General features: G+C 42.1%; 1 protein-coding gene across 3 annotated transcripts in view; it reads left to right on the top strand.

The window, feature by feature from the left end:
* Positions 1–25,083, top strand: part of CDH13 (cadherin 13) — a 1,005,991-nt gene that overhangs the window by 447,471 nt on the left and 533,437 nt on the right. For all 3 annotated transcript variants that reach the window (XM_079906234.1, XM_079906233.1, XM_079906235.1), the window contains one exon: positions 2,939–3,055. In XM_079906234.1, coding sequence (XP_079762360.1) covers positions 2,939–3,055 — 117 coding nt within the window. The remainder of the gene's footprint in view (positions 1–2,938; positions 3,056–25,083) is intronic.

Here is a 25,083-nt window from a genome sequence, read left to right as displayed (position 1 = left end):
AAATGGGGACTCAGGAACCTTACCACTCTGGTCACCTGTCACCCATTCACAGGCTTGCAAACACAAATAAGTTCTGTACTGCAAACAATGGAATGTTTGTTACTGACAGTGAGTATGCTTTTCATTACTTTACATACATTTTCACACATATCGTCATAATGAATGGAAACCTACTTTTGCTCTTATTATAGAATAGAATCACCAATCCCTTACATTTGCATAGGACTTTAAATGTTTTCAAAGTGCTTTCCTAGACTTTCCTTCATACAAGCTTCAAGATTTTTTTAATTGTAAATAAGATTCGTATATTGCACGTATTTTACATGTTTTCTGTTCTTTTCATATTCCCTAATAAGCCTCTTTACAGATGTTATACATCAGTGTTTTATGGATGTAATCCACTCTGTTTTTCATTGTCTTCTCACTGTCCCATTCTCTCTTTCTTTCTCTGCTGTTTTCTACATGGTTGGGGTTGGGTTATTTATTTATTTATTTGGTTGGTGTGTTGGTTGGTTGTTTTTTTTTTAATTTATTTTATTTATTTATTTTTGGCTATGTTGCGTCTCTGTTGCTGTGCAGACTTTCTCTAGTTGCAGCGAGCGGGGGCTACTCTTTGTTGCGGTCCACGGGCTTCTCATTGTGGTGGCTTCTCTTGTTGTGGAGCACGGGCTGTAGGCACACAGGCTTCAGTAGTTGTGGCGCACAGGCTTAGCTGCTCTGTGGCATGTGGGATCTTCCCGGACCAGGGCTCGAACCCATGTCTCTTGCATTGGCAGGCAGATTCTTAACCACTGTGCCACCAGGGAAGTCCCCAAGCAGTCTTTTATTTGGACTTATTCATTGAGGTTTTGGATATTATTCTTCTATGTTCAGTATAGTTTATATAAAGTAGAGGGCAGCCAATATGGTATTCTGTATTTTCCTACACATATTATCTTACATATTCTCTCAGCTAATTAGGTGAATTGCAGCAATTTATATAACCTCTAAGAGCTTAACATTTCTCATTGGTTAAGGACGGCTAGGATGTACTTGAGAAGTTTATTGCAAATATTAGCAAAGACACATGTAGGGTACGTGTTTAATAAATTGTTGTTATTATAACACGTGTTTAACGTGTTTAATAAATTGTTGTTTATTAAACAACACGTGTTTAATAAATTGTTGTTATTATAATAGTTTGTGGTTGTGATTGTGGAAGCAGTCAAATGATGATCATAGTGGTTAGAACGTGGTCTTTACAACTGCCTTATTGGTGACCGCCTAAGAGTGTCTCCTGCTGATGGACCCAAATTTAACCTTCTCCTGCAATTGAACATTCAGGTGGTTTGCCATTTTTGCTCTTTATAAATAGTGTCTCACTAAACATCTTCCTGCTTTCAGTTTTTTCCTCCTTTGAATTTAGCATTTGGATGTATTCCTAGGAGTGAGATTACAGAGTGAAGGGATATGTACACTTGTAAGGTTCTTGAGAAATAAATGCTGCCTGGTTACTTTCCACAAGAATAACATCAGTTTACAATCTGACCAAAATCAAGAGAAAGACTATATACATTTTCATAGCCTTCTCTGGTCTTGTTTCCTACTTGGCTTTTTTATATAGAGTTTCCTTTAAAATTATTATATATTGGGACTTCCCTGGTGGTCCAGTCGTTAAGACTCTGCGCTCCCAGTGCAGGGGGTCTGGGTTCGATCCCAGGTCAGGGAACTAAATCCCGCATGCTGCAGCTAAAGATGCCTCATGCCACAACTAAAGATCCCATGTGCCACAACTAAGACCCGCTGCAGCCAAATAAATAAGTAGATATTTTTTAAAATAATAAAAATAAAACTATCATATACGTATAAAGCCATATCACTATCATATAACATATATACATGTACATGCATACACTTTTATGGAGCATGGGTCAGTGATGGTGTTTAAATATAATTTGCCACGTGATTTTCATAGGAACTTATTGTCCAGAGTTTGAGATGCTTGCTTTTGGTGGTACCTCAGGTAATCTTAGTGTGTGGTATTGAATATGATTGGTTTATATATTGAAAATTATATCCCATTTTTAATTCTCTTTAAGTCCTCTGATTGGGTCAAGGAGAAAGTCTCAGCTCAGTGCTAACAACCCTTTAACACCCCTCTAGCCTTTTCTTATCTCCCTTTCAAAAAGAGGAAACTTTCCACCCACCTAAGTCCAGCTCAAATTTAATAACATCATTGATCTCATTGTTTATTTTTACGTTTTCGTACTTTTTATGAGAAGCCATACTGGTACTATATTTAAAATAATGACACAAAGTTTCCCTTTTTGCATCCATTTATTCAATTAAAAAGGTGAATTACAGATGAGACAGAAATTCTCACAGTGTTGTTCCAATGATTGCAGTTTGGGACATACTGCATGGGGAGTGAGTTCCAGGAGTGGACCCACTAATAATAGCAAACAGACTTTGACAGAACATTGACTAAGAGTCTCCATAATGCCTGACATTGTGGAACATTGTGTTTGGAATGCTGTGATTACCCCTCATCCCTATTCATTTGTGATTGTGAGGACCTTGCATTTGGCCGTGAGGAGAGTCACACTTGTACCCAGCGAGTTCTGTGGGTTAGTGACCAGCCAAGTAATCTCCTCACTTGACAGATTAAGAATGGGAACACAAAAGCATGGAAGGATGTATAAATCAAGACTGACATTGTGAATAGAATGATTCAGAAGATGGGATTAAACAGCTTAATGATAGTCATTGTGAATCACAATGTCAGCTTTAGTATAATTCTAATGATGTACTTGCTAACGCTAATGAGGTTTGATAGAATAAAATTAACAATGTCCAAACAGCTGTATGCTTTCACAACAAAGGAGCCATATCTCAGAGCAGACTGATACATCTTCTCCGTGGGGGATTTTAGTCAATTGATTTGTTTTTTCTCTTTTAGGATATATTTAAATTTGAAAGAACTTCTCCTGTCCCAAGACAAAAGAGGTCCATTGTGGTATCTCCCATTTTAATTCCAGAGAATCAGAGACAACCTTTCCCAAGAGATGTTGGCAAGGTAAGTCAGACAAAGAAAACCGCTAAAGCATGCTTTTATTGTGAGATGCGCATACACGAGACAAGCTGACTCTGACTGGCTTGGCGACCAGCAGGAATTGGCCTCAGATCCTCTGTGGTAAGAGGCCAGATTTTTTTGCCAAGAAAAGAATGTCAAAGGTCATGAAAAAGGGAATTTACAAAAAACAAAAACAAAAAAACACAACAACACCTTTGTCATGATTCTGAGATCTACATGGTAGATAATGATGTAAGAGTTGTGACATGAGGATGTCTTTGGTTAAGCAATAGACTCACAGCTTTTGTAGATGATGCCCAGGCCGTCCGCCAGTTCAGTCCCCTTAGTATACCCGGATGATGATAGATCAAAGGAACTAAACCATACTAACCAGATCCAGAAAGCACTGTCACATGAATCAGAGAAACAACTTTTCCAGGAAGAAATAGTCACTGTTAAATAGGCAGAAATACTGATGTTGCCTGGTCAGCACACCCTCTCCCCATAGCAAAGCCGACATGGAGAATTGAATTTTCACCAGTTCATATTTTTCAATGATCTCGGGATTTGAGCAATGGTGGTTAGTTGAATGGATGATCTGAATGGCTGGTGCTATTGGATTGTTTATCTATTCATTGAATCAATAAGGAGCACCTGTTATATGCCAGACTGCAAGATTGAGATCGGTTTAGTGGAGGTGTGAACAAGCATCCAAGCCCCTATTGTTATAGAGCTTGTGTTCTAGTGGGGAGGTAGATTTTTTCAATGAGTAAACAAATGAGAAAACTGCAGAGGATAACAAATGCTGTGAGTAACAGACACGGGGTGATGTGAAGAAGAGTAAATGGCAGGACCAGGGTGAAGAGGGAGGAGGGAATCTCGGCACAAATGACCGGGAGCAGCTGGGTCGTGTCCCTGACGTTTGAGTGGGGGCGGGAAGAATGAGAAAGGGATAGCCAAGGGGAGGTCGGGAAAACCATAGACTTGGCAGCGGCAACTGCGTGTGCAAAAGCCTGGAGGTGCAAAAGAATGAGGTGGATTTGACTAGCAGAATGCCTGGTTGGCTGCAATGTAGTGAACAAGGAAAAGAGTGATAAGAGTTGAAGTCAGAGAAGTTGGCCTGTCATGTGGGTCTTGGAGACCATAGTGATGAATAGGATTTTCATCGTGCATGCAGCCAGAAACCACTGGAAAGTCTCCCAGGTGTGTTTGTGTGTGTCTGGACCTTTTGAAAGGTCCCTCTGGCTGCCTTGTAGGGAACGATCTGTGGGAGCAGAGTAGTGGGGAGAAGTGGACACACACAAACAGCCAAGAAGGAAGGTTTTATAGTGACCCGGGCAAGAGGTTAGTGTGACTTGGACTATTAGAAATCTATTTCTATTGGAAATTAGAAACATTCATAATCTGATATCCTGATAATAACCATATTTATGATTTTAAACTATCACTGTACCAAAGATGCAAAATCTTGCCAGATTTCCAGGATATGATGCAAAGGGAAGCAGAGCTCTTCTGAGAGGACAGTGGTACAGCTGACGTGCCCTGGCCCTTTGGACAGCCCTCGCCTCTGTCATGGCCTTTGTGTAGGTTTCCCTGAAGCCAAGGATAGCACTCACCAAGGGGCCAGAGTCCTCAAGTCTGCAAGACTCTGCCCCCAGACAGTTTGAGGCACAAGCTGCACCCTTGTTCTGCAGGTCTCCTTCATGTACGCTTGGTGTTTTCAGCCCTCGCTGTGCATCAGAGTCAGCTGGGGCAGTTAAAATACAGATGCCAGTCTCCACCCTCAGAAATTGACTCAGTTGGTCAGGGGGTGAAGACCAAGCACCAGCATTTTTAAGAGATCCCAGGTGATTCTGATGCACACTCAGGTTTAAGGAGGTCTGAGCTAAAATACTTTCTCCTCCCCTGCCTACCACTAAACTATAGTACTTTCAGTATCGGAATTTCAATTCTATTAATTAGTTTACAACAAGGGTGAATTATCACATCTCACTTGCCTGGAAATTTTGTTGTCCTGCCATAATTATTATGAGCACCACCTTTCCCCTTAAACTTGTCCAGCTTTGGACAGTAAGTTATGTGGTCATCCTAAAGCTTCCTCCAGCCCCATACATTTGTCCCCCCTCAGTATATTTAGAGAGTTTTCACAAGGCTCTTTCCTTAAGATACATAATGGATCAATAAGTATGCAGCTAACTAAGGACATTCTTCTGCATGGTTTCTTACTTGTTACAGCCTCAGAACACAATTTGTTTTTCAAGCTGAAGACTTCTGTCTCCTTAGCCCCTATGTACTGCCCACCTGGGTTCAGCCCTGGGTTTCAACCTGGGTTCTCTACAAACAACAGCTTTTCTAAGTGCAGTAGTGTACTAACATCATAATGGTGTGAAAGCCTCCCAAACCTCCCGATGGCTTTTACAGAATAACTGCACTGCCTTGCAAGAATTCTGTGTTTGTCCATGCTTCTTAGGCCTTTGAAGGAACATATTTCCCTCTTTGTCTCTGCCTGTTTTTATTCATTCCTCTTATTCTTCTATTTATATCTTATATCATATCCTAATCAACTCTGCCTATAGCTGACAAGCAAGGCTCTGTCGAGCTGTGAGAAGATACAGGAGTCTTCACTGAGTGCTGGGGAGGCTGGGAGAAGGGAAAAGAGACCCAGGAGGCAGGGCTTTGGCCTCCACATGTCACCACTCCCATCCACCCAAACTCTACGAGTCAGGCAGCTCTAATCTTATAAATATTACATATCAGATTTCAGTGTAGAATGTCATTTGAAGAAGAGATTCTGTGGGCATAAAGACAGTTGTCTTACTTTGGGTTCCCTGAGACAAGAATTCAAATGTAGGTAATTTCTATACCAGTAATACTGGTAAGGGAGTGAAGGAGTGATGCAGGAAAGGGGAAGCAGCCAGTTGAGAGGCCTGTTTACCACTGTGGGTGACTGGATTGTAATCCCACAGAGAAAGGCTAGAAAATGGTGTAAGACACACTCTCAGGGTTATCCTGTCCACGGAGGAGGGAGCTGGGGTATTTATATACCATCCCTATCCGTCTGGTTGAGGGCTGCTCCCAGAAGTCTAAACTCCCCAGCACATCCATCATGCCCTGTGTTCTGTGCACCAGCACAATGGCCTTCTGAGGCTTGCGGGAGAGCCTTTAGGCATCATGGTGGCTAGTGTGCACTGAAAAGGTGAGGTGCAAGGGACTGGGACTGGGCACTGATGAATTCTGCTCTATCACTAAACTTGATATAAACACTGTTGCTTTGCAGGCCAGATTTTTTCTCTTTGTCTCATCTCCTGCTCCCAACTCGTTTCCTCAACTAACTTTCTTATGCCTCGTGCCTTTGAAGCCACTGCACTTGCCTCTCTCCAATAATAAGTACTTGTTTCATCCCAGGAGGGAAAACCTCTGAAATTTAACCCAATTCATATCAATTCATATCAATAATATCAATATGCAGCCTCTGCTATTTACAAGGCACTGTGCAAGGGGCTGCTGATTTAATGGCAAAGGAAACAGAGGCCTTGATCTCACAGGATTAGAGAAGAGTAGAAAAAATCATCACAAATTCTTTATTTGTCACAATAAAGTGTAAGCACTTTTCGTCTATTATGTTGAATTTTCATAATAACAACCCCACGAGGACCATCTTCCAAGGTGCCGAATGAGGGTAATGAGACTCAGAGGGATGGTGTAACCTGTCCGAAATCACACACTTAGCTGCAGAGGCACGCTTTGTGCCACCTCTTTGAGATTTCACAGTCTGCACTCTTAACCAGTAGGCTCAGGGCTACGGAGTGCAACCTGAGAATTCTCTTGCATGGAGTGAAATGTCCTTGCTGAAAATTACTTTTTTAAAATATCATTAAAACTAAGTTTAATACCTTGAAATGTGCCAAGAAATAAGATGGTTAGAGGGGTGGATCAATGGATAGATATATGACAAAGCAAGTAGAGCAAAATGTTAATGATGGAATCTAGGTGATGAGCACAGTTGATCACTGTGAACTTCTTTCAACTTTCCTACGTGTTTGGAAATTTCATAATACAACGTTGGGAAAAATTAAGTTTAAGTATAAAATTATTATAAAAGGCAGAAGAGCTGGCATGTTGGCACGAAAGTACTTTGTCTTACAATTCAGGATGGTGAATGGAGACCAAGTATTTGTCTCTTTATTTTCTTTTTTGTCATATTTTATCACAATCTGAATTTCTTTAAAGAATGAAGACCCATATACTAGAGGGTAACGATATCAAAAGCAAGGTGCTGCGGCGATTTCGCCCCCGTGGGAGGTTTCTCACAGTTGAAGGCCATGCCACGTAGAATTACATATTCACTAAAAAGCTACGCAGGCAGCTCTAGGTATTAGGCAAAGTTTTGACATACACATATTTTATCTATCTGCAAAATAATTAATTAGTTGGTAAGTAGCTAAATTATTAGAATTTGGGGGCTGGTTTTCCATCGTATCTCTCAGTGTTTCTGAAAAAAGGGTAGAACACCCAGCGGTGAACACATTTCCTCAAACCTGTGATTTCCTTCCCAGTTTTGAATTCTAGACAGCAGGGAGGATCTGGGAGTATGTGCCCTGGAGAGAAATGTGTAGTTTCCAACATAACCTTTTTTTTTTTCTTCCTCCCCCTTCAGTGTATGACTATTTCAAAATTTGGGCCATAAATAATTTCTCAGTTTTACCAATTTTCACTGATAAATATTTGATTGCGTCTATAGAGATTTTTGAGTTGATTGAGAGCAGGGGACTTGCAATCTGTGAGGCAGCAAGGAGGTCTTTTGGAGATGTATTTTATTCTGTTTTATATTAAGTTTGAAAGACAAGTCATTTATGAAGTGCTTGTTAGAGATTCTATTTTCATCACAAACCCTTTTCATCAAAACCAATGAAAGTACATTTTACTGAAATTCCTTTTTTTATATCCCCTATAAATTGGTAGAATGAGCCTTTAGAAGGACATATTTAACCCAGAATGGAAGAAATACGTAATGGGACCATGTACTCTTTGTAAAGGGAATCAACATAGATCATTAGACCAAATCATGAAAACCACTCAACCAGGACTCTGCTTTGATTGTGTCATGAATGTAAGTCACACCTGAGGACAATTTATGGCAGGTCCTAAATATTTCTCAGGGTTCTGGATGTATACCGTGGTTAGAGGTCTCCCCACATCCAGGAACTCTGTATCTCCCCTTTACGCCCACCTATGCAAACAGGTGCTAAGGAGTCTTATGGCCTTGGGATTAAATTTGTTTTCCTCCATTTAATAGTCCTTTGCAACACTTTGCGAACCCATGGGTGCCAAGCTGCATCCCCAGAAGCTGGACCAGAAAGCTGATACTAAATGCATCCCCATCGAGCACTATTCCATCTCACCTTTCTACTGATATGTAGACTTAGGGTACCTTGCTCCATTCTATTGCCTGATTTATTTTATATAATCATCATCAGCCTTTTAAAATCCATTTTTTCATACCTTTTATTCAAGTCTAACTACATGTCTCTTCTCAAAAATTTATATCTGTTTCATTTCCCCATTTTCAAACAAGTAGCAGTTTTATTCAGTGACTAAAAGTTACCATTGGTTGTTGTATAGGAGAGAAATTTGAATATAGGTGATCTAAGATGTCCAGAAGCTTAGTGCTCAAAATTTTCTTGGTGAGATGACCAGCAGAATGTATTTCTACATTCAGCAACCCTAGTTGTACATATGCATTTCATATTTCCATGACTTTGAACTCTTCCCTCTTTCTGGGACACGCCCTCTTCATCCCCACTGCATAGGGCCACTCCATTTACATTCTAAGGTTGTACATCCAATGGCACATTTGCATCGCTGAAGAAAGTTCCACGTCTACTCTGTCCAGCATGGCAGCCTCTAACCGCGTGTGGCTGTTGAGCTCTTGAAATGTAGCGAGTGTGATTGAGGAACTGGATTTTTGCACTTTATTAAATTTTAACTGATTTTAATTTAAACTTAAAAACTACTGCTTGATCCAGTTACTGGAACAACTTGCATGTGAATCTGACTTTTCAACTGTAAATTTTTTTTAATTGAAGTATAGTTGATTTACAGTATAGTTAGTTTCAGGGGAACAGCCAAGTGATTCAGTTATACATCTATATATATTTTTCAGATTATTTTCCATTATAGGTTATTACAAGATATTGAATCTATCTTGTAAATTTTAATCTAAATACAGATTAAATATTTTTGTTGAAAATATAATGTCCAAATTGAGATGTAAGTTAGGATTTTAATGGAATGTATCTCATTAATAATCCTCATGTAGATGTCATGTTGCAATAAAATTATTTTGGATATATTGCAATGATTAAAATTAACCTCATGTTTTTTTTTTGTTTATTTTTTAACTTTTTTTAATGTAGCTACCAGAAAATTTTAACTTAGCTATATGACTCGTGTTAGATTTCTATTGGGCAATGCTGGGCTATATTTAAGCCTATATTTAAAAAAAATTTTATTTTATATTGGAGCATAGTTGATTAACAATGTGTTAGTTTCAGGTGTATAGCAAAGTGATTCAGTTATACATATACATGTATCTATTCTTTTTCAAATCTTTTCCCATTGAAGTTATTACAAAATATTGAGCAGCGTTCCCTGTGCCGTACAGTAGGTTCTTGTTGGTTATCTGTTTTAAATACAGCAGTCGGTCTCCTCCATGGAATTTTTGTTTGATCTCCTTTACACATTTGTTTATACCTCTTAGATGACACAACATATTTTGAGCAGCAATATAGTTTCTTTTGTATTTTTCTTCCCATTAACTGTAATTTACGAAGGGTAGTGAGTGATCCAGTACAGTGCCTAACACAGAGTAGGGACTTAAATATTCTTTGACTTGAATTCTAACCAGGTCTATGGCTGGTTGGCTAAGGTATTCACCAGTTACTAATTTAAGTGACCATAGCTGGTTTGTTGTTAAAAAGGAATTAACAGACCATGATATGATCAGTCTGGATGTTTCCAGCAAATTTTAATTTTCCACAGTGGCAGTGAGGCTACCAGATAAATTGCTTGGCAGTCAACCATTATGTCAGGTCATATAAGCATCCTTAGCAGATAGTGATAGATTTGATGCTGATGGATTGTGTGTGTGTGTGTGTGTGTGTGTGTGTGTGTGTGTAAAGGGGGAGGGGGGAGGGAGAGAGAGATGGGGGGGTTAAAAGGGAGGAGGGGAGAGACAGAAAAAATAAAAAGAGGCAGAAAGAGTGAGAAAAGACAGTGACTCTATGCATTTGCTTATACATGCAATGACATTTTAAATCTACTCAAATAAAAAACTCAAAACTTCTATTCACAACTGAGCAGAGTTAATTCTAACTTATTTTGACTAAGTCTAATGAAAGCTTATATTCACCATTAGCAAGTGTTGACCTCTTTCTGCAAAGTTTAATTAATGATAAAACATAATTGAGTTGTTTTGGTTCTTTGCCAAATACATATATATGCAAAAATGCCCTCCATGATATACATCCAGCGAATAAAGGCATCTTAGCCTATAGAGGAAGCAATATTTTTAGCCCTGAGTTTATCACCCTGCAGTTCTCAATGTGAAAGTTTCCTAGGGCTTTATTGTTTTGTACTTTTGGCCTCAGACCGAATTTATGTTTAATTATTTGAGAACGTTAAAGGATCTGGCATTTCAGCTTGAGTTAGCACCCTAGAAGTGGGAGAATTGAGGAATTTTCAAATTCAACTAAGTCTTCCGCATCAAATGAGTATCAGGATCTAAGCCAAACATGGCTCTCGTTGTTGTGCTGTGCAGGTCTTATAACAACCCTATAAGGTACTACACCCATTTCTCAGGTGGGGAAGTCGAAATTGAGAGAAGTTAAGTAACTTGCCCAAGGTAACACAGGTAAAAGAGTGGCAGTACTGAACCCTAGGACTCTTCAATGTTTTCTGCACCGTAACATACGCGAATGTTTAGTTTCCGTGGGTCTTTGCTGTTTGCATAGCACGCTCACATGCAGAAACCACACGTACCCTCAGCAACCAATCTTATGTCCCTGTTGTACCATTGAGGAAACTGAGGCCAAGCACCGTGCAAGACTTGTAGTCTACTTGTGGTACAGACTGCGTCATGTAAGTTGAGTTCCTGCAGCGTTGCCATCTGCCATGTACTAGGGTTCTGGATGGATTTCAAAATAGCACATGGCATGGGTTAAGGAATAGGCTGTTTGGAGGCAGAGGAAAGGACACATACGAGCCAGGGGTCAGCCAAAGATGAGAAGCACTGCTCCCCATTCCCCAGCATCCTGCAGAGAGAGGTGCTAGGGCCTGTGCAGACAGCTGAGCACACTGGATAGGTTTGCCAGAGAACACACTCTGCTCCCATGGTTCTCCGTTCTTAGCTGGCCAGTGGACAGTTAATCAGACTTCTGAGGGTATCTGGCAGCCTGAGTGCAGGTACCCAGGTTTATAGGAGTCATCCGAGATTCCAGATGTCCAAAGCCACATGCCTGGGCAGTGGTATACTAGTAAACTGGCTCCTGGGGACAAGGGGAGCCCTGATTTGTAGTGTTTGATGCTCTCTCTGGTGTAAATACCTCCGCAGTGGCAAATTACAAGCTGCCAACTTGCAAAATTGTTGAATATTTAACACTTGGCTTTCACAAAGCAGTAGGAGCTGGCTCCAGCATACCAGTGACCTTGGGCCCGTAGAATGTGACCCTGGATAGGGTCAGGATACACTGACCCCATGTGGAGTAGTGCTCGAGTGGAACCTCCAGTTGGGGAAGTGGCTTACCCAATTAGCCACCCATCCCAGGCTTTAGCTTGTTGCTTGTCCAGAGTGGTCACCAGGGTCGTTTCTGGACAGCTTTGCTCCTTGAAGTGCATGGAGTAACTTGTGTAAGGTCCCACAGCCAGTGCAGAGTAGACGCAGACATTGAGCCTGTGCTCTTTGAGCTCTTCCACGCCTCTCCTCTGCACAAAAATTCCCTGAGTCAGTTTCCCGAGGCTGACAAATTCTGTGACAGTTGTCCCAATTCTACCTGGAAAATGAGAAAGGTAGAGATAAAATTCTCTGTGAAGTGTGGAGAAATGAGGGTTAACCGCACAAATGTTTATTTGATGTGTGTGTTTGCACACTGAGTCGAGGCCAGAGGTCATGTCTTAGCTTAAAGAGTAGACCACGTGTTGACAAGCAGAAAACGGCTCTCTTGGCTGTAAAGAAAGCTACTTTCTCCCTTCAGACCACATGTTTTTTGTCAGTATCTCTGCTGACAGCCCTGTTCAAAGGGAGCCACAAGGAACAGAGTGAAAGCAGAAAAGGCCAACTTTGGTGTAATTTAGAGATATCACTGCTCGTTTTTCTCAGCCCTAAGACTACAGCTGACTCAGTCAACAAGGGCTGAGAAGGAGCAGGGCCTGGGGTGCCATGGGGAATGGATTGGACCTTTTGTGGTCAGACCTCCAGTTCCAACTGGGCAGAAGATTGAGGCAGAAATGGATGGAGACAGAAACAGGACGATAGATGGTTTTCTGCAGAGGGCGAGGGATGAGTGAAAAACCCACATTTATTTCCTTCGCTAGCTTGAAACTCACCCTCACTTCCAAATGGAGTTACAGGGGAGAGACTTCACTGTGGAGCTGGGTCCCTGGGCACAGTGCCTTCCAGGCACCTGGGCTTGGCCTGCCTCTGTAAGCAGCAGTGGGGGAGCTGGTGGATACAAGACCCTTTGTTGCAAGTTTAAACATTCCCATCTGTGGGTGTTCCCTCTTGTCTTGGGTGATTTGGATCATGACATGAAGAAAAGCCTCAGTTAAGGCCTCTTGGGCAGGGAGATATTCTTCCTATACTGAAAAATTGGGCCTCACTGATTCATTCATTCATTCACTTATTCATTCATTCAGAAATATTTATCAAACAACTATGTGCCTGGCATTGCACTGGCTACTGCCCATAGATTTCCCCCTCAAAGAACATCCATTCCAGGGGAGACACAGACCTGTAAACAGGCAGATAAGCACCGTGATAGAGAGCTGTGGAGCGTGGAGATGTTAAGAAGACAGAAGGAGTAATTCCCAAGAGGATTCCTGACTGTTGTGTACCAGTAGGCAAGGAGGTGGAAAGAAGAGAATCTTCCAGGCAGTGGGAAAAGCATGATCCAATGTCTAGAGGCAAGAGAGAGGCTGGTGTGTCTGGAGAGCTTAGAATAACTGAATATGGCTGTGAGGCAAGGACAACTATTCTGGGAATAGCTAGGGAAGCTAGGACCCATGCATGACCCAATCCTGTGACTCAGAAAAATGGAATGAGACAGAAGTTGTCCTTGCCTCACAGCAACTCCGTAGCATCCTGAGGACAGCCACCTGGATGTTGGGTATAGCTGTGGGTCGGTAGACCTTTTGTGAAAGTAAAGCAACTATTTTGTCCCCCTCAACAAAGTTTCAACTTGAGTGAGGCTGCTGTGCTGCCCTTCTTTGAAATAAGAGATCAGCTCTCCCAGAGGAAACAGATGTACCTGCATGTTACATAGAGGTGGACATGCAGACTGGAAGGAAGAGCTTTCTTTCAGCGAATGGATTCATTTTGCACCAGCAACAGGCTTGAGGAAACAGCAGGTCCTCAGAAATCCCTTCCCTGTGTCTTCCCCAGTTTGAACACAAATCCTACCTGATCCATGCCTAGGGATTTTAGTTTAGTCCTTCTTTGCCGCGGATTTAAAATCTTTTCTTTTTTTTCCTGGCAGCTCAGAAATGCATAACAACTGTGTTCACTGTTGGCCTTCTAGCCTCAGGTTCATTCCAAATACATTTCTTAGTAATTTCTTCTTCGAATGCTGATGTTTGGCCGTGCATTAATATACACAATTCACAGGCTCTGTGTTGCTCAATGCTTAGGTTATTTATTTGACAACTTGAAATTCCTTACAAGTGGTGCTTTCATTTTGTTCCTTGCGTCTGGAAATCATTCCTATCGTACCATAGAATAAATCTGTCTTATCCATTTTTTAGTAACTTTTTCCCCTTATTATAAGAATAATAGATGTTCGTGTAACAACTTTAAAGAAAAAACACTTATTTAACAGTAGAAAAATCTCCCCAGTTGCCCTACTTGAGAAAACCACTGTTGACATCCCAGGACAGTGCCTCTCAGTCTTTGAAGTACATACAGATTTGTGAAAACACAGATTCCTGGCCTCATCCCCAAAGTTTGGTCTCCGTAAGTCTGGAGTAGTGCCTGAGAGTCCCCGTTCTAAGCAGCACCTGGGTTCTGCTGACCCTCCCGGTTCTGGGGCCTACACTTGGGGAAGCTGTATCCTAAACATACACTATCCACACATGACCATCTGGTACTCAGTGATTTTTTTAAACCACCGGTGTCTCAGAAACATCTTTCAGTCCTCAGATGTCTTTCTTCAGCGTCATGTGGAAAGGCTGTGTGGTATGGCATGCTACTGGTCAGCCATCCCTGAGTTCCAGGGGTTCTTAATGTGGGCTCTACAGGCCTCAAAGGGGTCCATGGATAGATCAGTTCCCTTTGTAATCCAATTTTTTAAATTTTTTGCTCCTAGAATATTTTTCTGAGAAGGATGCCACATGATTTACCAACTGCCAGAGGAGTCCACGACACAAAAATGGTTAAAAACCTCTTATGCTATCCCCAATGGATGGCATTCAGTTGTTTCCCTCCACTAGCTCCCAGCTGTAAATCATATTGCTGTGACCATCACTATTTATAAATCTTTGCCTGAATATATATGTATTAGGCATATATTTGTGTACATATGTGTATACATATATTATATATATTAACAATGGTTACCTTACATGAAACTTCAAACTGTACACAAACAGTCAAAGCTGGTCTAACAGCATATTTCAGGAAAACAGTAAGTTGACCCTCTCCCACATGGGATAGGCTTAAGTCCACTGTGTCCCTGTTCTAGTAAGTTTTTTGTCCATTTCTACTTCAGCTCTGCTTCCTTCTGGCACCACCAGCTTCCCCTCCCCACCCATGCCACAACCCCTAGGTCTAGAACATCTTTCTTCTTATGCTGTGCAGCTGTCATCTGGGGCAATATATCCTCAGCCCCGTTGAGGATTAAAAAATACAGCTAATTGGATATATGCATTCCATACATTCTTGGGAATGTGAAAGAACACTCCTGAAGCCTCTAGTTCCACCTGTGGTTCCTCCAACATTACAAACGGCCTCATTTGTGTTGTCTCCTTTCTACCTGAGCAGGGCACTGTTTCTTGGGGTCCTAAACTTTTGACACCAAGTCAAAGAATTTTCTAACTAAGTCTCTTTTTTTCTTTGCTAATCAAGATATCATTAAGAAATATCAGACATTAGTTGAGAAACCCTGGTTTCTCAATACTCTGCTGGGGAGAATTCCTTCATCCATCTGAGCTGCTCTTCCTTAGGTGGACATGGTAGTAATACTAATACTGATACTAATACTAATAGATTCATCTATGGTTAAGCTCCATGGACACAACTTGGTTACTGCTTCTTTGTACTAAAGTGTCCTACCTCTTCCTGATGTTCGACAGTGGTGGCATCCAAGTGTGATCTTCTCTTCTCAGTTGGGACCCTGAAAGCCTACCTTCTTCTCTTGTCTCTTAGAAGTATTTCTATGTAGCCATCATGCAAAAATTCTTAAGACATTAATATGATAAAAAATGACTGAGGAATACCTCATGATTTTGTTTCTTCTGTTTCTGTCTCCTGGGAGTGGAATGACCCAAGGCTTATAGCACCAAGGACCCCTAGCAGCACATGTTCCCCAGATAAAGGAAGACTTGCTACATGGTAAATGACCAAGAGTCCTGGCCCACTCGTGTACGATTGTTGAATAGACATTTTGCACTGTTCAACGGACCACTGAGTATGTGAAGTGTTCCCTCGTCCCCTTCCTAAGTCAGAGGAGTCCTCCTAGAAGCTCTTGCTGCTCTTTGGTTGTGTTTATATTTATTGATATTTTAATTATATCCCTTTCTCAATTCAGAGGGATCACAGAATATTAGAGCTGGGAGGAACCCTGGAGATGTCCTGGTCCAAACACCTCACTTAAAAGATAAGACGGGGGCTTCCCTGGTGGCGCAGTGGTTGAGAGTCCACCTGCCGATGCAGGGGACGCGGGTTCGTGCCCTGGTCCGGGAAGATCCCACATGCTGCGGAGCGGCTGGGCCCGTGAGCCATGGCAGCTGAGCCTGTGTGTCCGGAGCCTGTGCTCCACAACGGGAGAGGCCACAAACAGTGAGAGGCCCACGTACCGCAAAACAAAAACAAAAAAAAAACAAAAAAAAGTGAACCACTCGGATGCCAATATATTTTTGTAATGTTTCATACAGTAGTTCCCTGTCTTAAGCAAACTGAGGTTAACATACTCATTTTTATTACTGGAAGGGTGGCATTTATCATCATGGCTATCCAAACCATGGGAATAGCCATGGGCAATTCTGGGAATAGCTAGGGAAGCTAGGATCCATGCATGGGAAGCTAGGATCATGCATGACCCAGTCCTGTGACTCAGAAAAATGGAATGAGACACACTCGCATTTGGTTTCTGTTCTGTTGGTGACTAGCTGCTTGACTCTTGGACAGTGACTTAAACCATCTGAGTTCTGTTTCTTATATGAGACAAGGCTGGTAGCACCTTCCATCCACGTTTGGGGAAGGATAAAATGAAATCACCTGTTTGATCATGGTAAGCATACGGCAAGTGCTTGGCCAGCACGTCCCTCCTTTCTTTGTCTCCCTTCCTGGCCAAAATCAGCCTATAGAGGTGTTGAGTCGCTGTGAAGATTTCTTCGATGAGGAAGTGAGATAGACGTTTACTTATTTGGATGTTGAAGGTGTCTTTTTTTTCCTATAGTTGATACCTTTCTGACGAGTCCAAGTTACCATATAAGTGAACATGATTTAATCAACATGATACTTTATTTATAAATGATGCTAACTTGATTAAGCCTTGTCCAGGCAGAATATTTTTAAAAATTAAGGCAGTAGTGTAGTCCACCTGTCTGCCATTTTCTGTGTTGTAGTTGAGGAGACAGGGACATATGATCAGCAATAAATGCCAATGTAGACACCCTGAGATCTTGGCCTGGAGCATCATAGACGCATCATAATTTTTTGACTGAATAAATATCTATTTCCTGCAGTTGTTACATCACTTATACTGTACCTAGATCCTGCCAGAGGAAAAATAAAAGGCAAAAAGAGAGACACCCAGACCATCGATTTGTCTGTCTTTTCCCTGCTCAGGCTAGATTTCCCGAAAACAGCACACAAGATTCCAGCTGTCAGAATGAGTTCGTTACCTGTGAGCCGAAGCCTCCAGCCACCCAGGTGTTTGTTTCAAGAGCAGCATCCTCTTTTGCAAAATGTTGGCAGAAACGGCCTTCTCTCCTGATAAACAGCAGCTACAGAGCCTGCTGCTCCTGGGCCACGCAGGGTAGGTCAGTGGAGAACAGTGCAGCATGATTCCACTCCACTTTGGCATCACGAGGTTTGCAGTACAGATGGCCCGGCTGCCAACGGAGTTGCCATGGATGGTGCTCCTTGCCCTTGCTGATATAAGCACGGGGTATTATATTCAATTTTTGGTCTCCGTCCATATGCTGCTCCTCTAGTTTATTTGTCCGCATGAAGGGAGATGGAGCACAAAGCAGTAGGACATCCAATTCTGCTTTAATTACAGTGATAAGCTGTTTGTCGGGGTGCCACAAGCTGCAGTGCTGCTTCGTTCCCTGACAAACTCAGAGCAAGGTTGACGCCGACCCCACTGTGGGCCACCGATCGCTGGTCTCAGCAGTGACAGCATCTGGTTTGATATTTACTGTTTGAAACCCAACAGTTATGACTCTGCCATGCCAAGCTTCCTGAAAAGGAGAGAGTCACTATCAGAGAGGGTATGTCATTTTGAAGACAGAGGCTTTCGAACGGAGTCACAGGTGCCGGGAACATTCCTGGCATGTCACGGGCGATGTTGTCATTATGAGCAGCAACAATGCGGTCATTATTTCTGAGCTGGTTTAATTGTTCAACAGACACCAAAGGCCGTGTCAACGCAGTTCAGCAAATGGAAATAAACATACCTTCATTCAGGGTCCTGTTGCCTTGCTGCTTTGCACTAGTTTTGTTTTTTTCCTGAAGAATTGATTACGGATTGAAAGAATTATTCCAGATCTCTGATTCACTTTAGACATCGTGCTCTCACTTATTTATTTATTCATTCATTCAATATTTATTGAGTAGTTATTATGCTAGATCTTAGCAACACAGCAGCTGACAGACTGACTTGTGCTCTGCCCTCAAGGCTATTGCTCACGTTTCACGGCAGAAGGCCCCACTTTTCGACAGAGTGATCAGAGAAGGTTCCTCAAAGGACATGAAATTGAAACTGAGACTTGAAGGATGATAAAAGCCATATTTGTAGCCAATAAAAGAATGTTCTAGGTGGAGGGACAGCATCTGCTGAGGCCCCCATGGTTGTATAAGAGTGTGTAATAGGAAGCTCACCCACTGTGTCTCATGCAATGTAGGGGTTTGTTTATCTCACAGAGCAAGAAGCTTAAATGTGGGCAAAGGCTTTACCTGTGCAGCTATGTCAGAGCCAGCAGTTCTTTTAGTCTTTCCCTCTGGGTCACAAGATGACTACAGAAGCTCAGCATATCCAACATATCCAAGGTCAAGTCAGGAGTGAGGAGAAGGTTATCAGACAACAATTTGTGTCACTTTTTTTAATAGGGAGAAAAGCAAATGTTTTTCCAGAAACTTCCAGTAGATATCTGCTTATATCTCATTGACCAGAATGGTGTTCCATGGGTATCTTGAGTTGCAGGGGCAACTGGAAAAGCAAGAATTAGCTGGGAATACTGGCAATCCACACAAAATTGGGATCTGGTCATCAAAGAAGAAAGGAGGACATGGATATTTTTTTAAAGTGTTACGTTCAGAGTATTAAAGATCAGACCAATAAGGCTGAACACCAGTGATGGAGAGGTGGGATGTTTGAGGCATGGGTAGGAATCACGTTCTACAGAGCCATGGTAAGGCATTACTACCTACATTCAGTCACGTGTTGAAATCTGCTTGTTCCACCTTCTAAATGTTCCTCACATCTTCCTGCCTCCCTCCACCCTTCTCTCCGAAGGTCCCAGTTTAAGATATGGTCTTGTCTTCCTGAGACTTGTGGTCGTTTTCTAACTTGGCTCATTTGCCTCCGTTTCCTGCCTGCTCCAATCCATTTACTGTCAGTGGCCTTTAAAAAGGAAATCTATTAGGTAAACTATGGACTTGGGGTGATAGATGCATCAGTGCAGTCTCATCAGTTGTACCAGATGTTCCACTCTAGTAGGGGATGTTGATGATGGAAGGGGCTATCCACGTCTGGGGGATGGGGGTGAGTATGTGGGAAATCTCTCTACGTTTGCTTAATTTTGCTGTGATGAACCTAAAACTGCTCTGAAAAATAAAGTCTAATAAAAAGTAAATCTGCTTAAAATTCCTTGTGGCTCCCTACTACTGAAGTTCTAAGCTCCTCCGTGTGAACTGCAAGTCATTTTTGACCTGGCCCCTTGTACTGCAGCCTCATTCCCTATCACTTCCTCCTTCCACAATTTGTCACAGCCTTCCTGGGTTATGTTCTAGAAATACTCAGCATGAATATTTTTCCCTCCCTCAAGTACTTTTCTTCTGGTAAATTCCAGTTAGAGCAAGTGTGCTCTCCTCTGAGCTTGAGTTGACTTGCTCATGGAGAGGGAGCTTCCTTCCCGTCTCCCCTCGTGCTCCTCCCTGGTATGGTACACATCCCAGTAGAGGGCTTCTGTCCGTTCACCTGGTGTCTCCTTCCCGCTAGTGTCTGAGGTCATGGGGAGATGCAACCTCGCCTGACTCATCATGGTTCTCTGGGCCTAAGCCCAGCACCTGTGCACCAACATAAGCCATAACTATGGGGCCAGTGGAATTGATAAGAAGGTCAGGACTCAGTAGGCTCTGGTTACTCTTTGCAGCATTACTGTGTCAGGGACCAGAGGGATGGCTGTAGGCACAGGGGCTGAGAGAACATGGGCAGCAGCGTATGGACTCAGTCCTTTGTGATTGGCTGGCAGAACTAGGAGAGCTGTAGGAGCAATGGATAAGATAGTGGACTGTGGAGCAGGACTGCCTTGCTTCAATCCCACCCCTGCCATTTGCCAGCCAGGTGACTCTGGTCCAGATAATTGATGTCTCTGTGCCTCAGTTTCTACGTCTGCACAGTGGAGGTGATAACAGTACCTGCCTATTAGCATTTCCCTGAGGATTAAATAAGACAATCATTGAGAGAATTCTGGCATATGGTAAATTCTCAAACCATATTAGCTATTGTTGTAGAGTGTTACTATTACTGTGATACAGTTAATATCTTCAGACTTAGAACTTACAGCGGGTAGTGTGAATGTCACTTTGGAAGACCCCAAGATAGATTTCCCCTTATACCATTAATATTTATCCTCAGAGACACTATTTTGCTTATTCAAAAATACTTACTCTTTTTTTAAAAGGCCATTTTCAGGTCCTTTTTATACAATAAAGAGTTCTATTCCAGTCCTAACAATAATGTCCTAAAGAAAATCTTAGTATACTCATCTTAAATTAAGGTAATTGAAAACCACTGTTGAAAAGTGAAGCCCAGATGTATCAGAAAATTAATTCAATTATAAATAACAAGAATTGACTGTATTTGAAGGTGCATGAAGTATAGAATCATAGTTAAAACATTTAAGGAGTATGTCCTTATCTTGTTACTATGGCTACAGGTTACTCCAAGATACAGTGGTTCTGTGGTAACAATGGAATTACATTATTTCCTGTCCATATTGAAATATTCAGCAACTAATTTCCTGTAGCTTCATAATAAATCATGTTAATGACCTCAGAGGTGGAAACCACAGTGGTGAGATTGTCTCCACGCTTTAAGGTTATTCCATTAAACAAAGCAGAGAAAACACGTTTATACTCATTTGACCAGGAAGTACAGGGAAGCTCTTAATAAGAGATGGCAATGACATTTCATGGGGAGGTGCTAACTTTAACTCACGTGTTCAGTATTACTTATTCATTGGGTCCATGATGGGATCGCCACTGTGAGAAAATTAGTTTCATACAGGCAAAGACTGAGAAGGAATTCAATTCCACAAATAGTTCATGGAGACCTATTATGTGCTGGGAACCTATCAGGTAGAACCTACCCCATACTCTATTCTTTATCTGTTAAAATTTTTGTAGTAATTTTTGTGTACCACCAAAATATTCAGAACAGTAGGAATAATGAAAAAAGCAAGCATAAATGAGGTCTAAAATCCCTATCGTCAGAATCAGTTACTCCAAAGTCTTCATGAAGTCCTGCAGATGGCAAATGATTAAAAGCATCATTACGGTGGAGCTGGCTCATGCCAGCTTGCAGCAGCTGATACGCATCTTTCCCCAACTCTGTTCACTTCAGCAGGTTGAATTCAGCCGTGAGGGGAGTACTTATACGATGGAAATGGATCAAAGGCCTAAATGAAAAGTGCAAAACTATAAAACATAGGAGAAAATCTAGAGGACCTTGGGTTTGGTAATGAGTTTTTAGATAGGACACCAAATATCATGATACAAGAAGAAAAAAGCTAATAATTGGGCTTTATTAAACCTTCTGCTCTGCGTAAGACACTGTTAAGTGACTGAAGAGAAGTCACAGTCTAAGAGCAAATATTTGTAAAAACACATATCTGATAAAGGAATTGTCTCCAAAACACATAAAGAATCCTTTTTTTAAAATAAATTTATTTATTTTTGACTGCATTGGGTCTTCGTTACTGCGATTGGGCTTTTCTCTAGTTGCGGCGAGCGGGGGCTACTCTGCGTTGCAGTGCGTGGGCTTCTCATTTCGGTGGCTTCTCTTGTTGCAGAGCATGGGCTCTAGGCAGACGGGCTTCAGTACTTGTGGCACGTGGGCTCAGTAGTTGTGGCCTGCGGGCTCAGTACTTGTGGCGCACGGGTTAGTTGCTCTGCAGCATGTGGGATCTTCCTGGACCAGGGCTCAAACCCGTGTCTCCTGCATTGGCAGGCGGATTCTTAACCATTGTGCCATCAGGGAAGCCCAAAACACATAAAGAATTCATAAAACTCAACAAGAAAACAAAAAACTCAATTCAGTCATGGGCAAAAGATTTGAAAACTTACTTCAAGAAAAAAGACATATGGCTAGGAAATAATCATATGAAAAGATGTGCAACATCATTTATCACTAAGGAAATGCAAATTAAAACAAGATGACACTACATACCTATTAGAATGGTGAAAAGAAAAACAACAACAAAAACAATACCAATTGCCGGCAAAGATGCAGAGCAAACAGGAGCTCTCATTCACTGCTGGTGGGAATGCAAACTAGTACAGCCACTTTGGAAGACAGTTTGGTAGTTTCTTATAAAGCGAAACATAATCTTACCATGTAACCCAGCAATTGCACTTCGAAGTATTTACCCAACTGATTTGAAAACTTATGTCCACACAAACCCCTACACATGAATGTTTACAGCAGCTTTATTCAAACCTTGTTTAAAAACCAGAAGCAGACTTCCTGGTGGCACAGTGGTTAAGAATCTGCCTGCCAATGCAGGGGACATGGGTTGGAGCCCTGATCCAGGAAGATCCCATATGCCGAGAAGCAACTATGCCCATGCACCACAACTACTGAGCCTGCGCTCTAGAGCCCGCAAGCCACAACTACTGATTTCACCTGACACAACTATTGAAGCCAGCGTGCCTAGAGCCCGCGCTCTGCAACAAGAGAAGCCACGACAATGAGAAGCCTGCACACTGCAATGAAGAGTAGCCCCCACTCACTGCAGCTAGAGAAAGCCCGTGCAGCCAAAAATTAACGAATTAATTAATTTTGAAAAATGGAGCTATCTTGTATTCAGTGTCTAAAAAAAAATAAAACCCCAGAAGCAACCAAGATGTCATTCAGTAGGTGAGGGAATAAACAAACTGTGGTACATCTGTTTGATGGAATGCATTTAAGCCATGCAAGGGCATGAATGAGTTTAAAATGCATATTTCTAAATGAAAGACACCAGTCTGAAAAGGCTATACACTGAATGATTCCACTTATATGACATTCTGGAAAAGGGGAAACTACTGAGGCGGTAAGATCAGTGATGGCCAGAGGCTTGGGAGATGGGAGGGTAAGGTTGAGTAGATGAAGCACAGCAGATTTTTTTAGGATGGAAGAACTGTATGTTACCATATGATTCTGAATGATACTGCAACAGTGGAAGCATAACACTGACTCTGTCAAAACCCTTAGAACTTGACGTAGGATCCCAGCATGGAATGCAGGAGGAGGCAAAACAATCAAACTTTTACAAGCGCATGAAACAACCTCACAGAGGGAGTGGGGAAGAAACGGATGACCTAAATAACTTTGGAAATGAGTGGAATCCCTCAGACTATAAGGAAATGAAACTGTACAGAGCACTGTACTCTAATTAAGAAAGTTCTTTCCCATGAGGGTACAGGTTAACAATTCTGAAACCATTACACATATATACTGGAACTGAACAATTCAGCACATCGGTGGAGACAGTGGGAGTCAGGTTTCTCACAGCTGGAGTGGCAGTGGTTTACAGATAAGCAAGGGAAGGAGGCTAGAATGACCCACCTGGTAAAGGAATAGTGCTGGAGGCCAGTACAAACCATGCTTGGTCTAATGCTCTACTGTTGCCGTCTTGAAATTCTTAATAACTTTTTATCAAGGGCCCCTGCATGCTCATTTTGTGCTGGGCCCCCACCAGTTGTATAGCCAATTCTGTATTTAACAACCATGCTCTAAATGTTGATGTTTCCGTGGATTCCGGGTGTGGCTCCCTTTTTCCTTACATTCTACCCTCTCTTTGGTCACCTTCACCCATTTTCATGACTTCAACTCAACCCAGGGCCCTGACAACTCACACGTCTATAACGCTGCTCACTTTGACCCTACTGATACTCAGACTTGAATTTCAGTTGCTTGCTTCATGTCCTCAGGATTTTCTCCAGATCTCGTAAACTCACCGTATCACCAAATGAGCTCATAAAGTACTTTCCCTAGCTCCTGAATCTGCTTCTTTTATATCATATCATATGTACATAAAAAGCCTGAATCAAGCAAATGAAAAGTAAATCTCAGCATCACCTTGGAACTTTTCCGCTTCCTTACCCCCATTCAAGTATCACCAAGGCTCACTAACTATGTCTGAAATCCCCCCACGTCATTTCATATTCCGCATCTCTACTGTACTCCATTATCTCTCCTCCAGTCCACAATAGGAGAGACCTCCTTCCCCCTGTCCTCCTCTGTTCTGATCCAACTATTCTCAAAATTTCCTCCAGAGTAACTTTACTAAAACTCAAAATAGATAACACCAGTCTCCTGCTTACGGCCTTCAATGGGCTGATACTGAGTAAGGATATAGTTTAAGCTCTTCAGTGATTCAGCAGCCTCCCAATCTCACCTGGGCACCCTACCTTCCTGCCATCTTGATTCCCAGCATTCCCAGCCCGTCCTACCTGGCTATGATGCAACAGTGCTCTCCACCTGGGATGCTGTCACACATCCACATGCAAGTCCTCTCTACCTGGAGTATCCCTCTCCCCCTTCTCTACTTGACCTCATTGAAGACCCAAATGTAGGGCTATGAAAAGCCTTGGTGTCCAGTCGATCTCCTTATCTTCCAGCTTTGTTCTCCCTTGAATCCATTGTGCACCCAGCAACCACAGATCTGATCCAATTACTCCCCTCCTTCAATCATTCCAGTGGCTCCCTGTTGCCCTCAGGAGAAAGACCAAACTTTTTTTTTTAAAATAAAATTTTTTATTTATTTAAGTTTTGGCTGTGTTGGGTCTTCGTTGCTGCGCACGGGCTTTCTCTAGTTGCGGCGAGCAGGGGCTACTCTTCGTTGCAGTGCGCGGGCTTCTCATTGCGGTGGCTTCTCTTGTTGCAGAGCAC

Source organism: Stenella coeruleoalba, assembly GCF_951394435.1.
Source record: "Stenella coeruleoalba genome assembly, chromosome: 20".
NCBI classification, from domain to species: Eukaryota; Metazoa; Chordata; class Mammalia; order Artiodactyla; family Delphinidae; genus Stenella; species Stenella coeruleoalba.
Note: the sequence above shows the minus strand (reverse complement) of the source record. Positions and strands in the feature narration are given on the sequence as shown.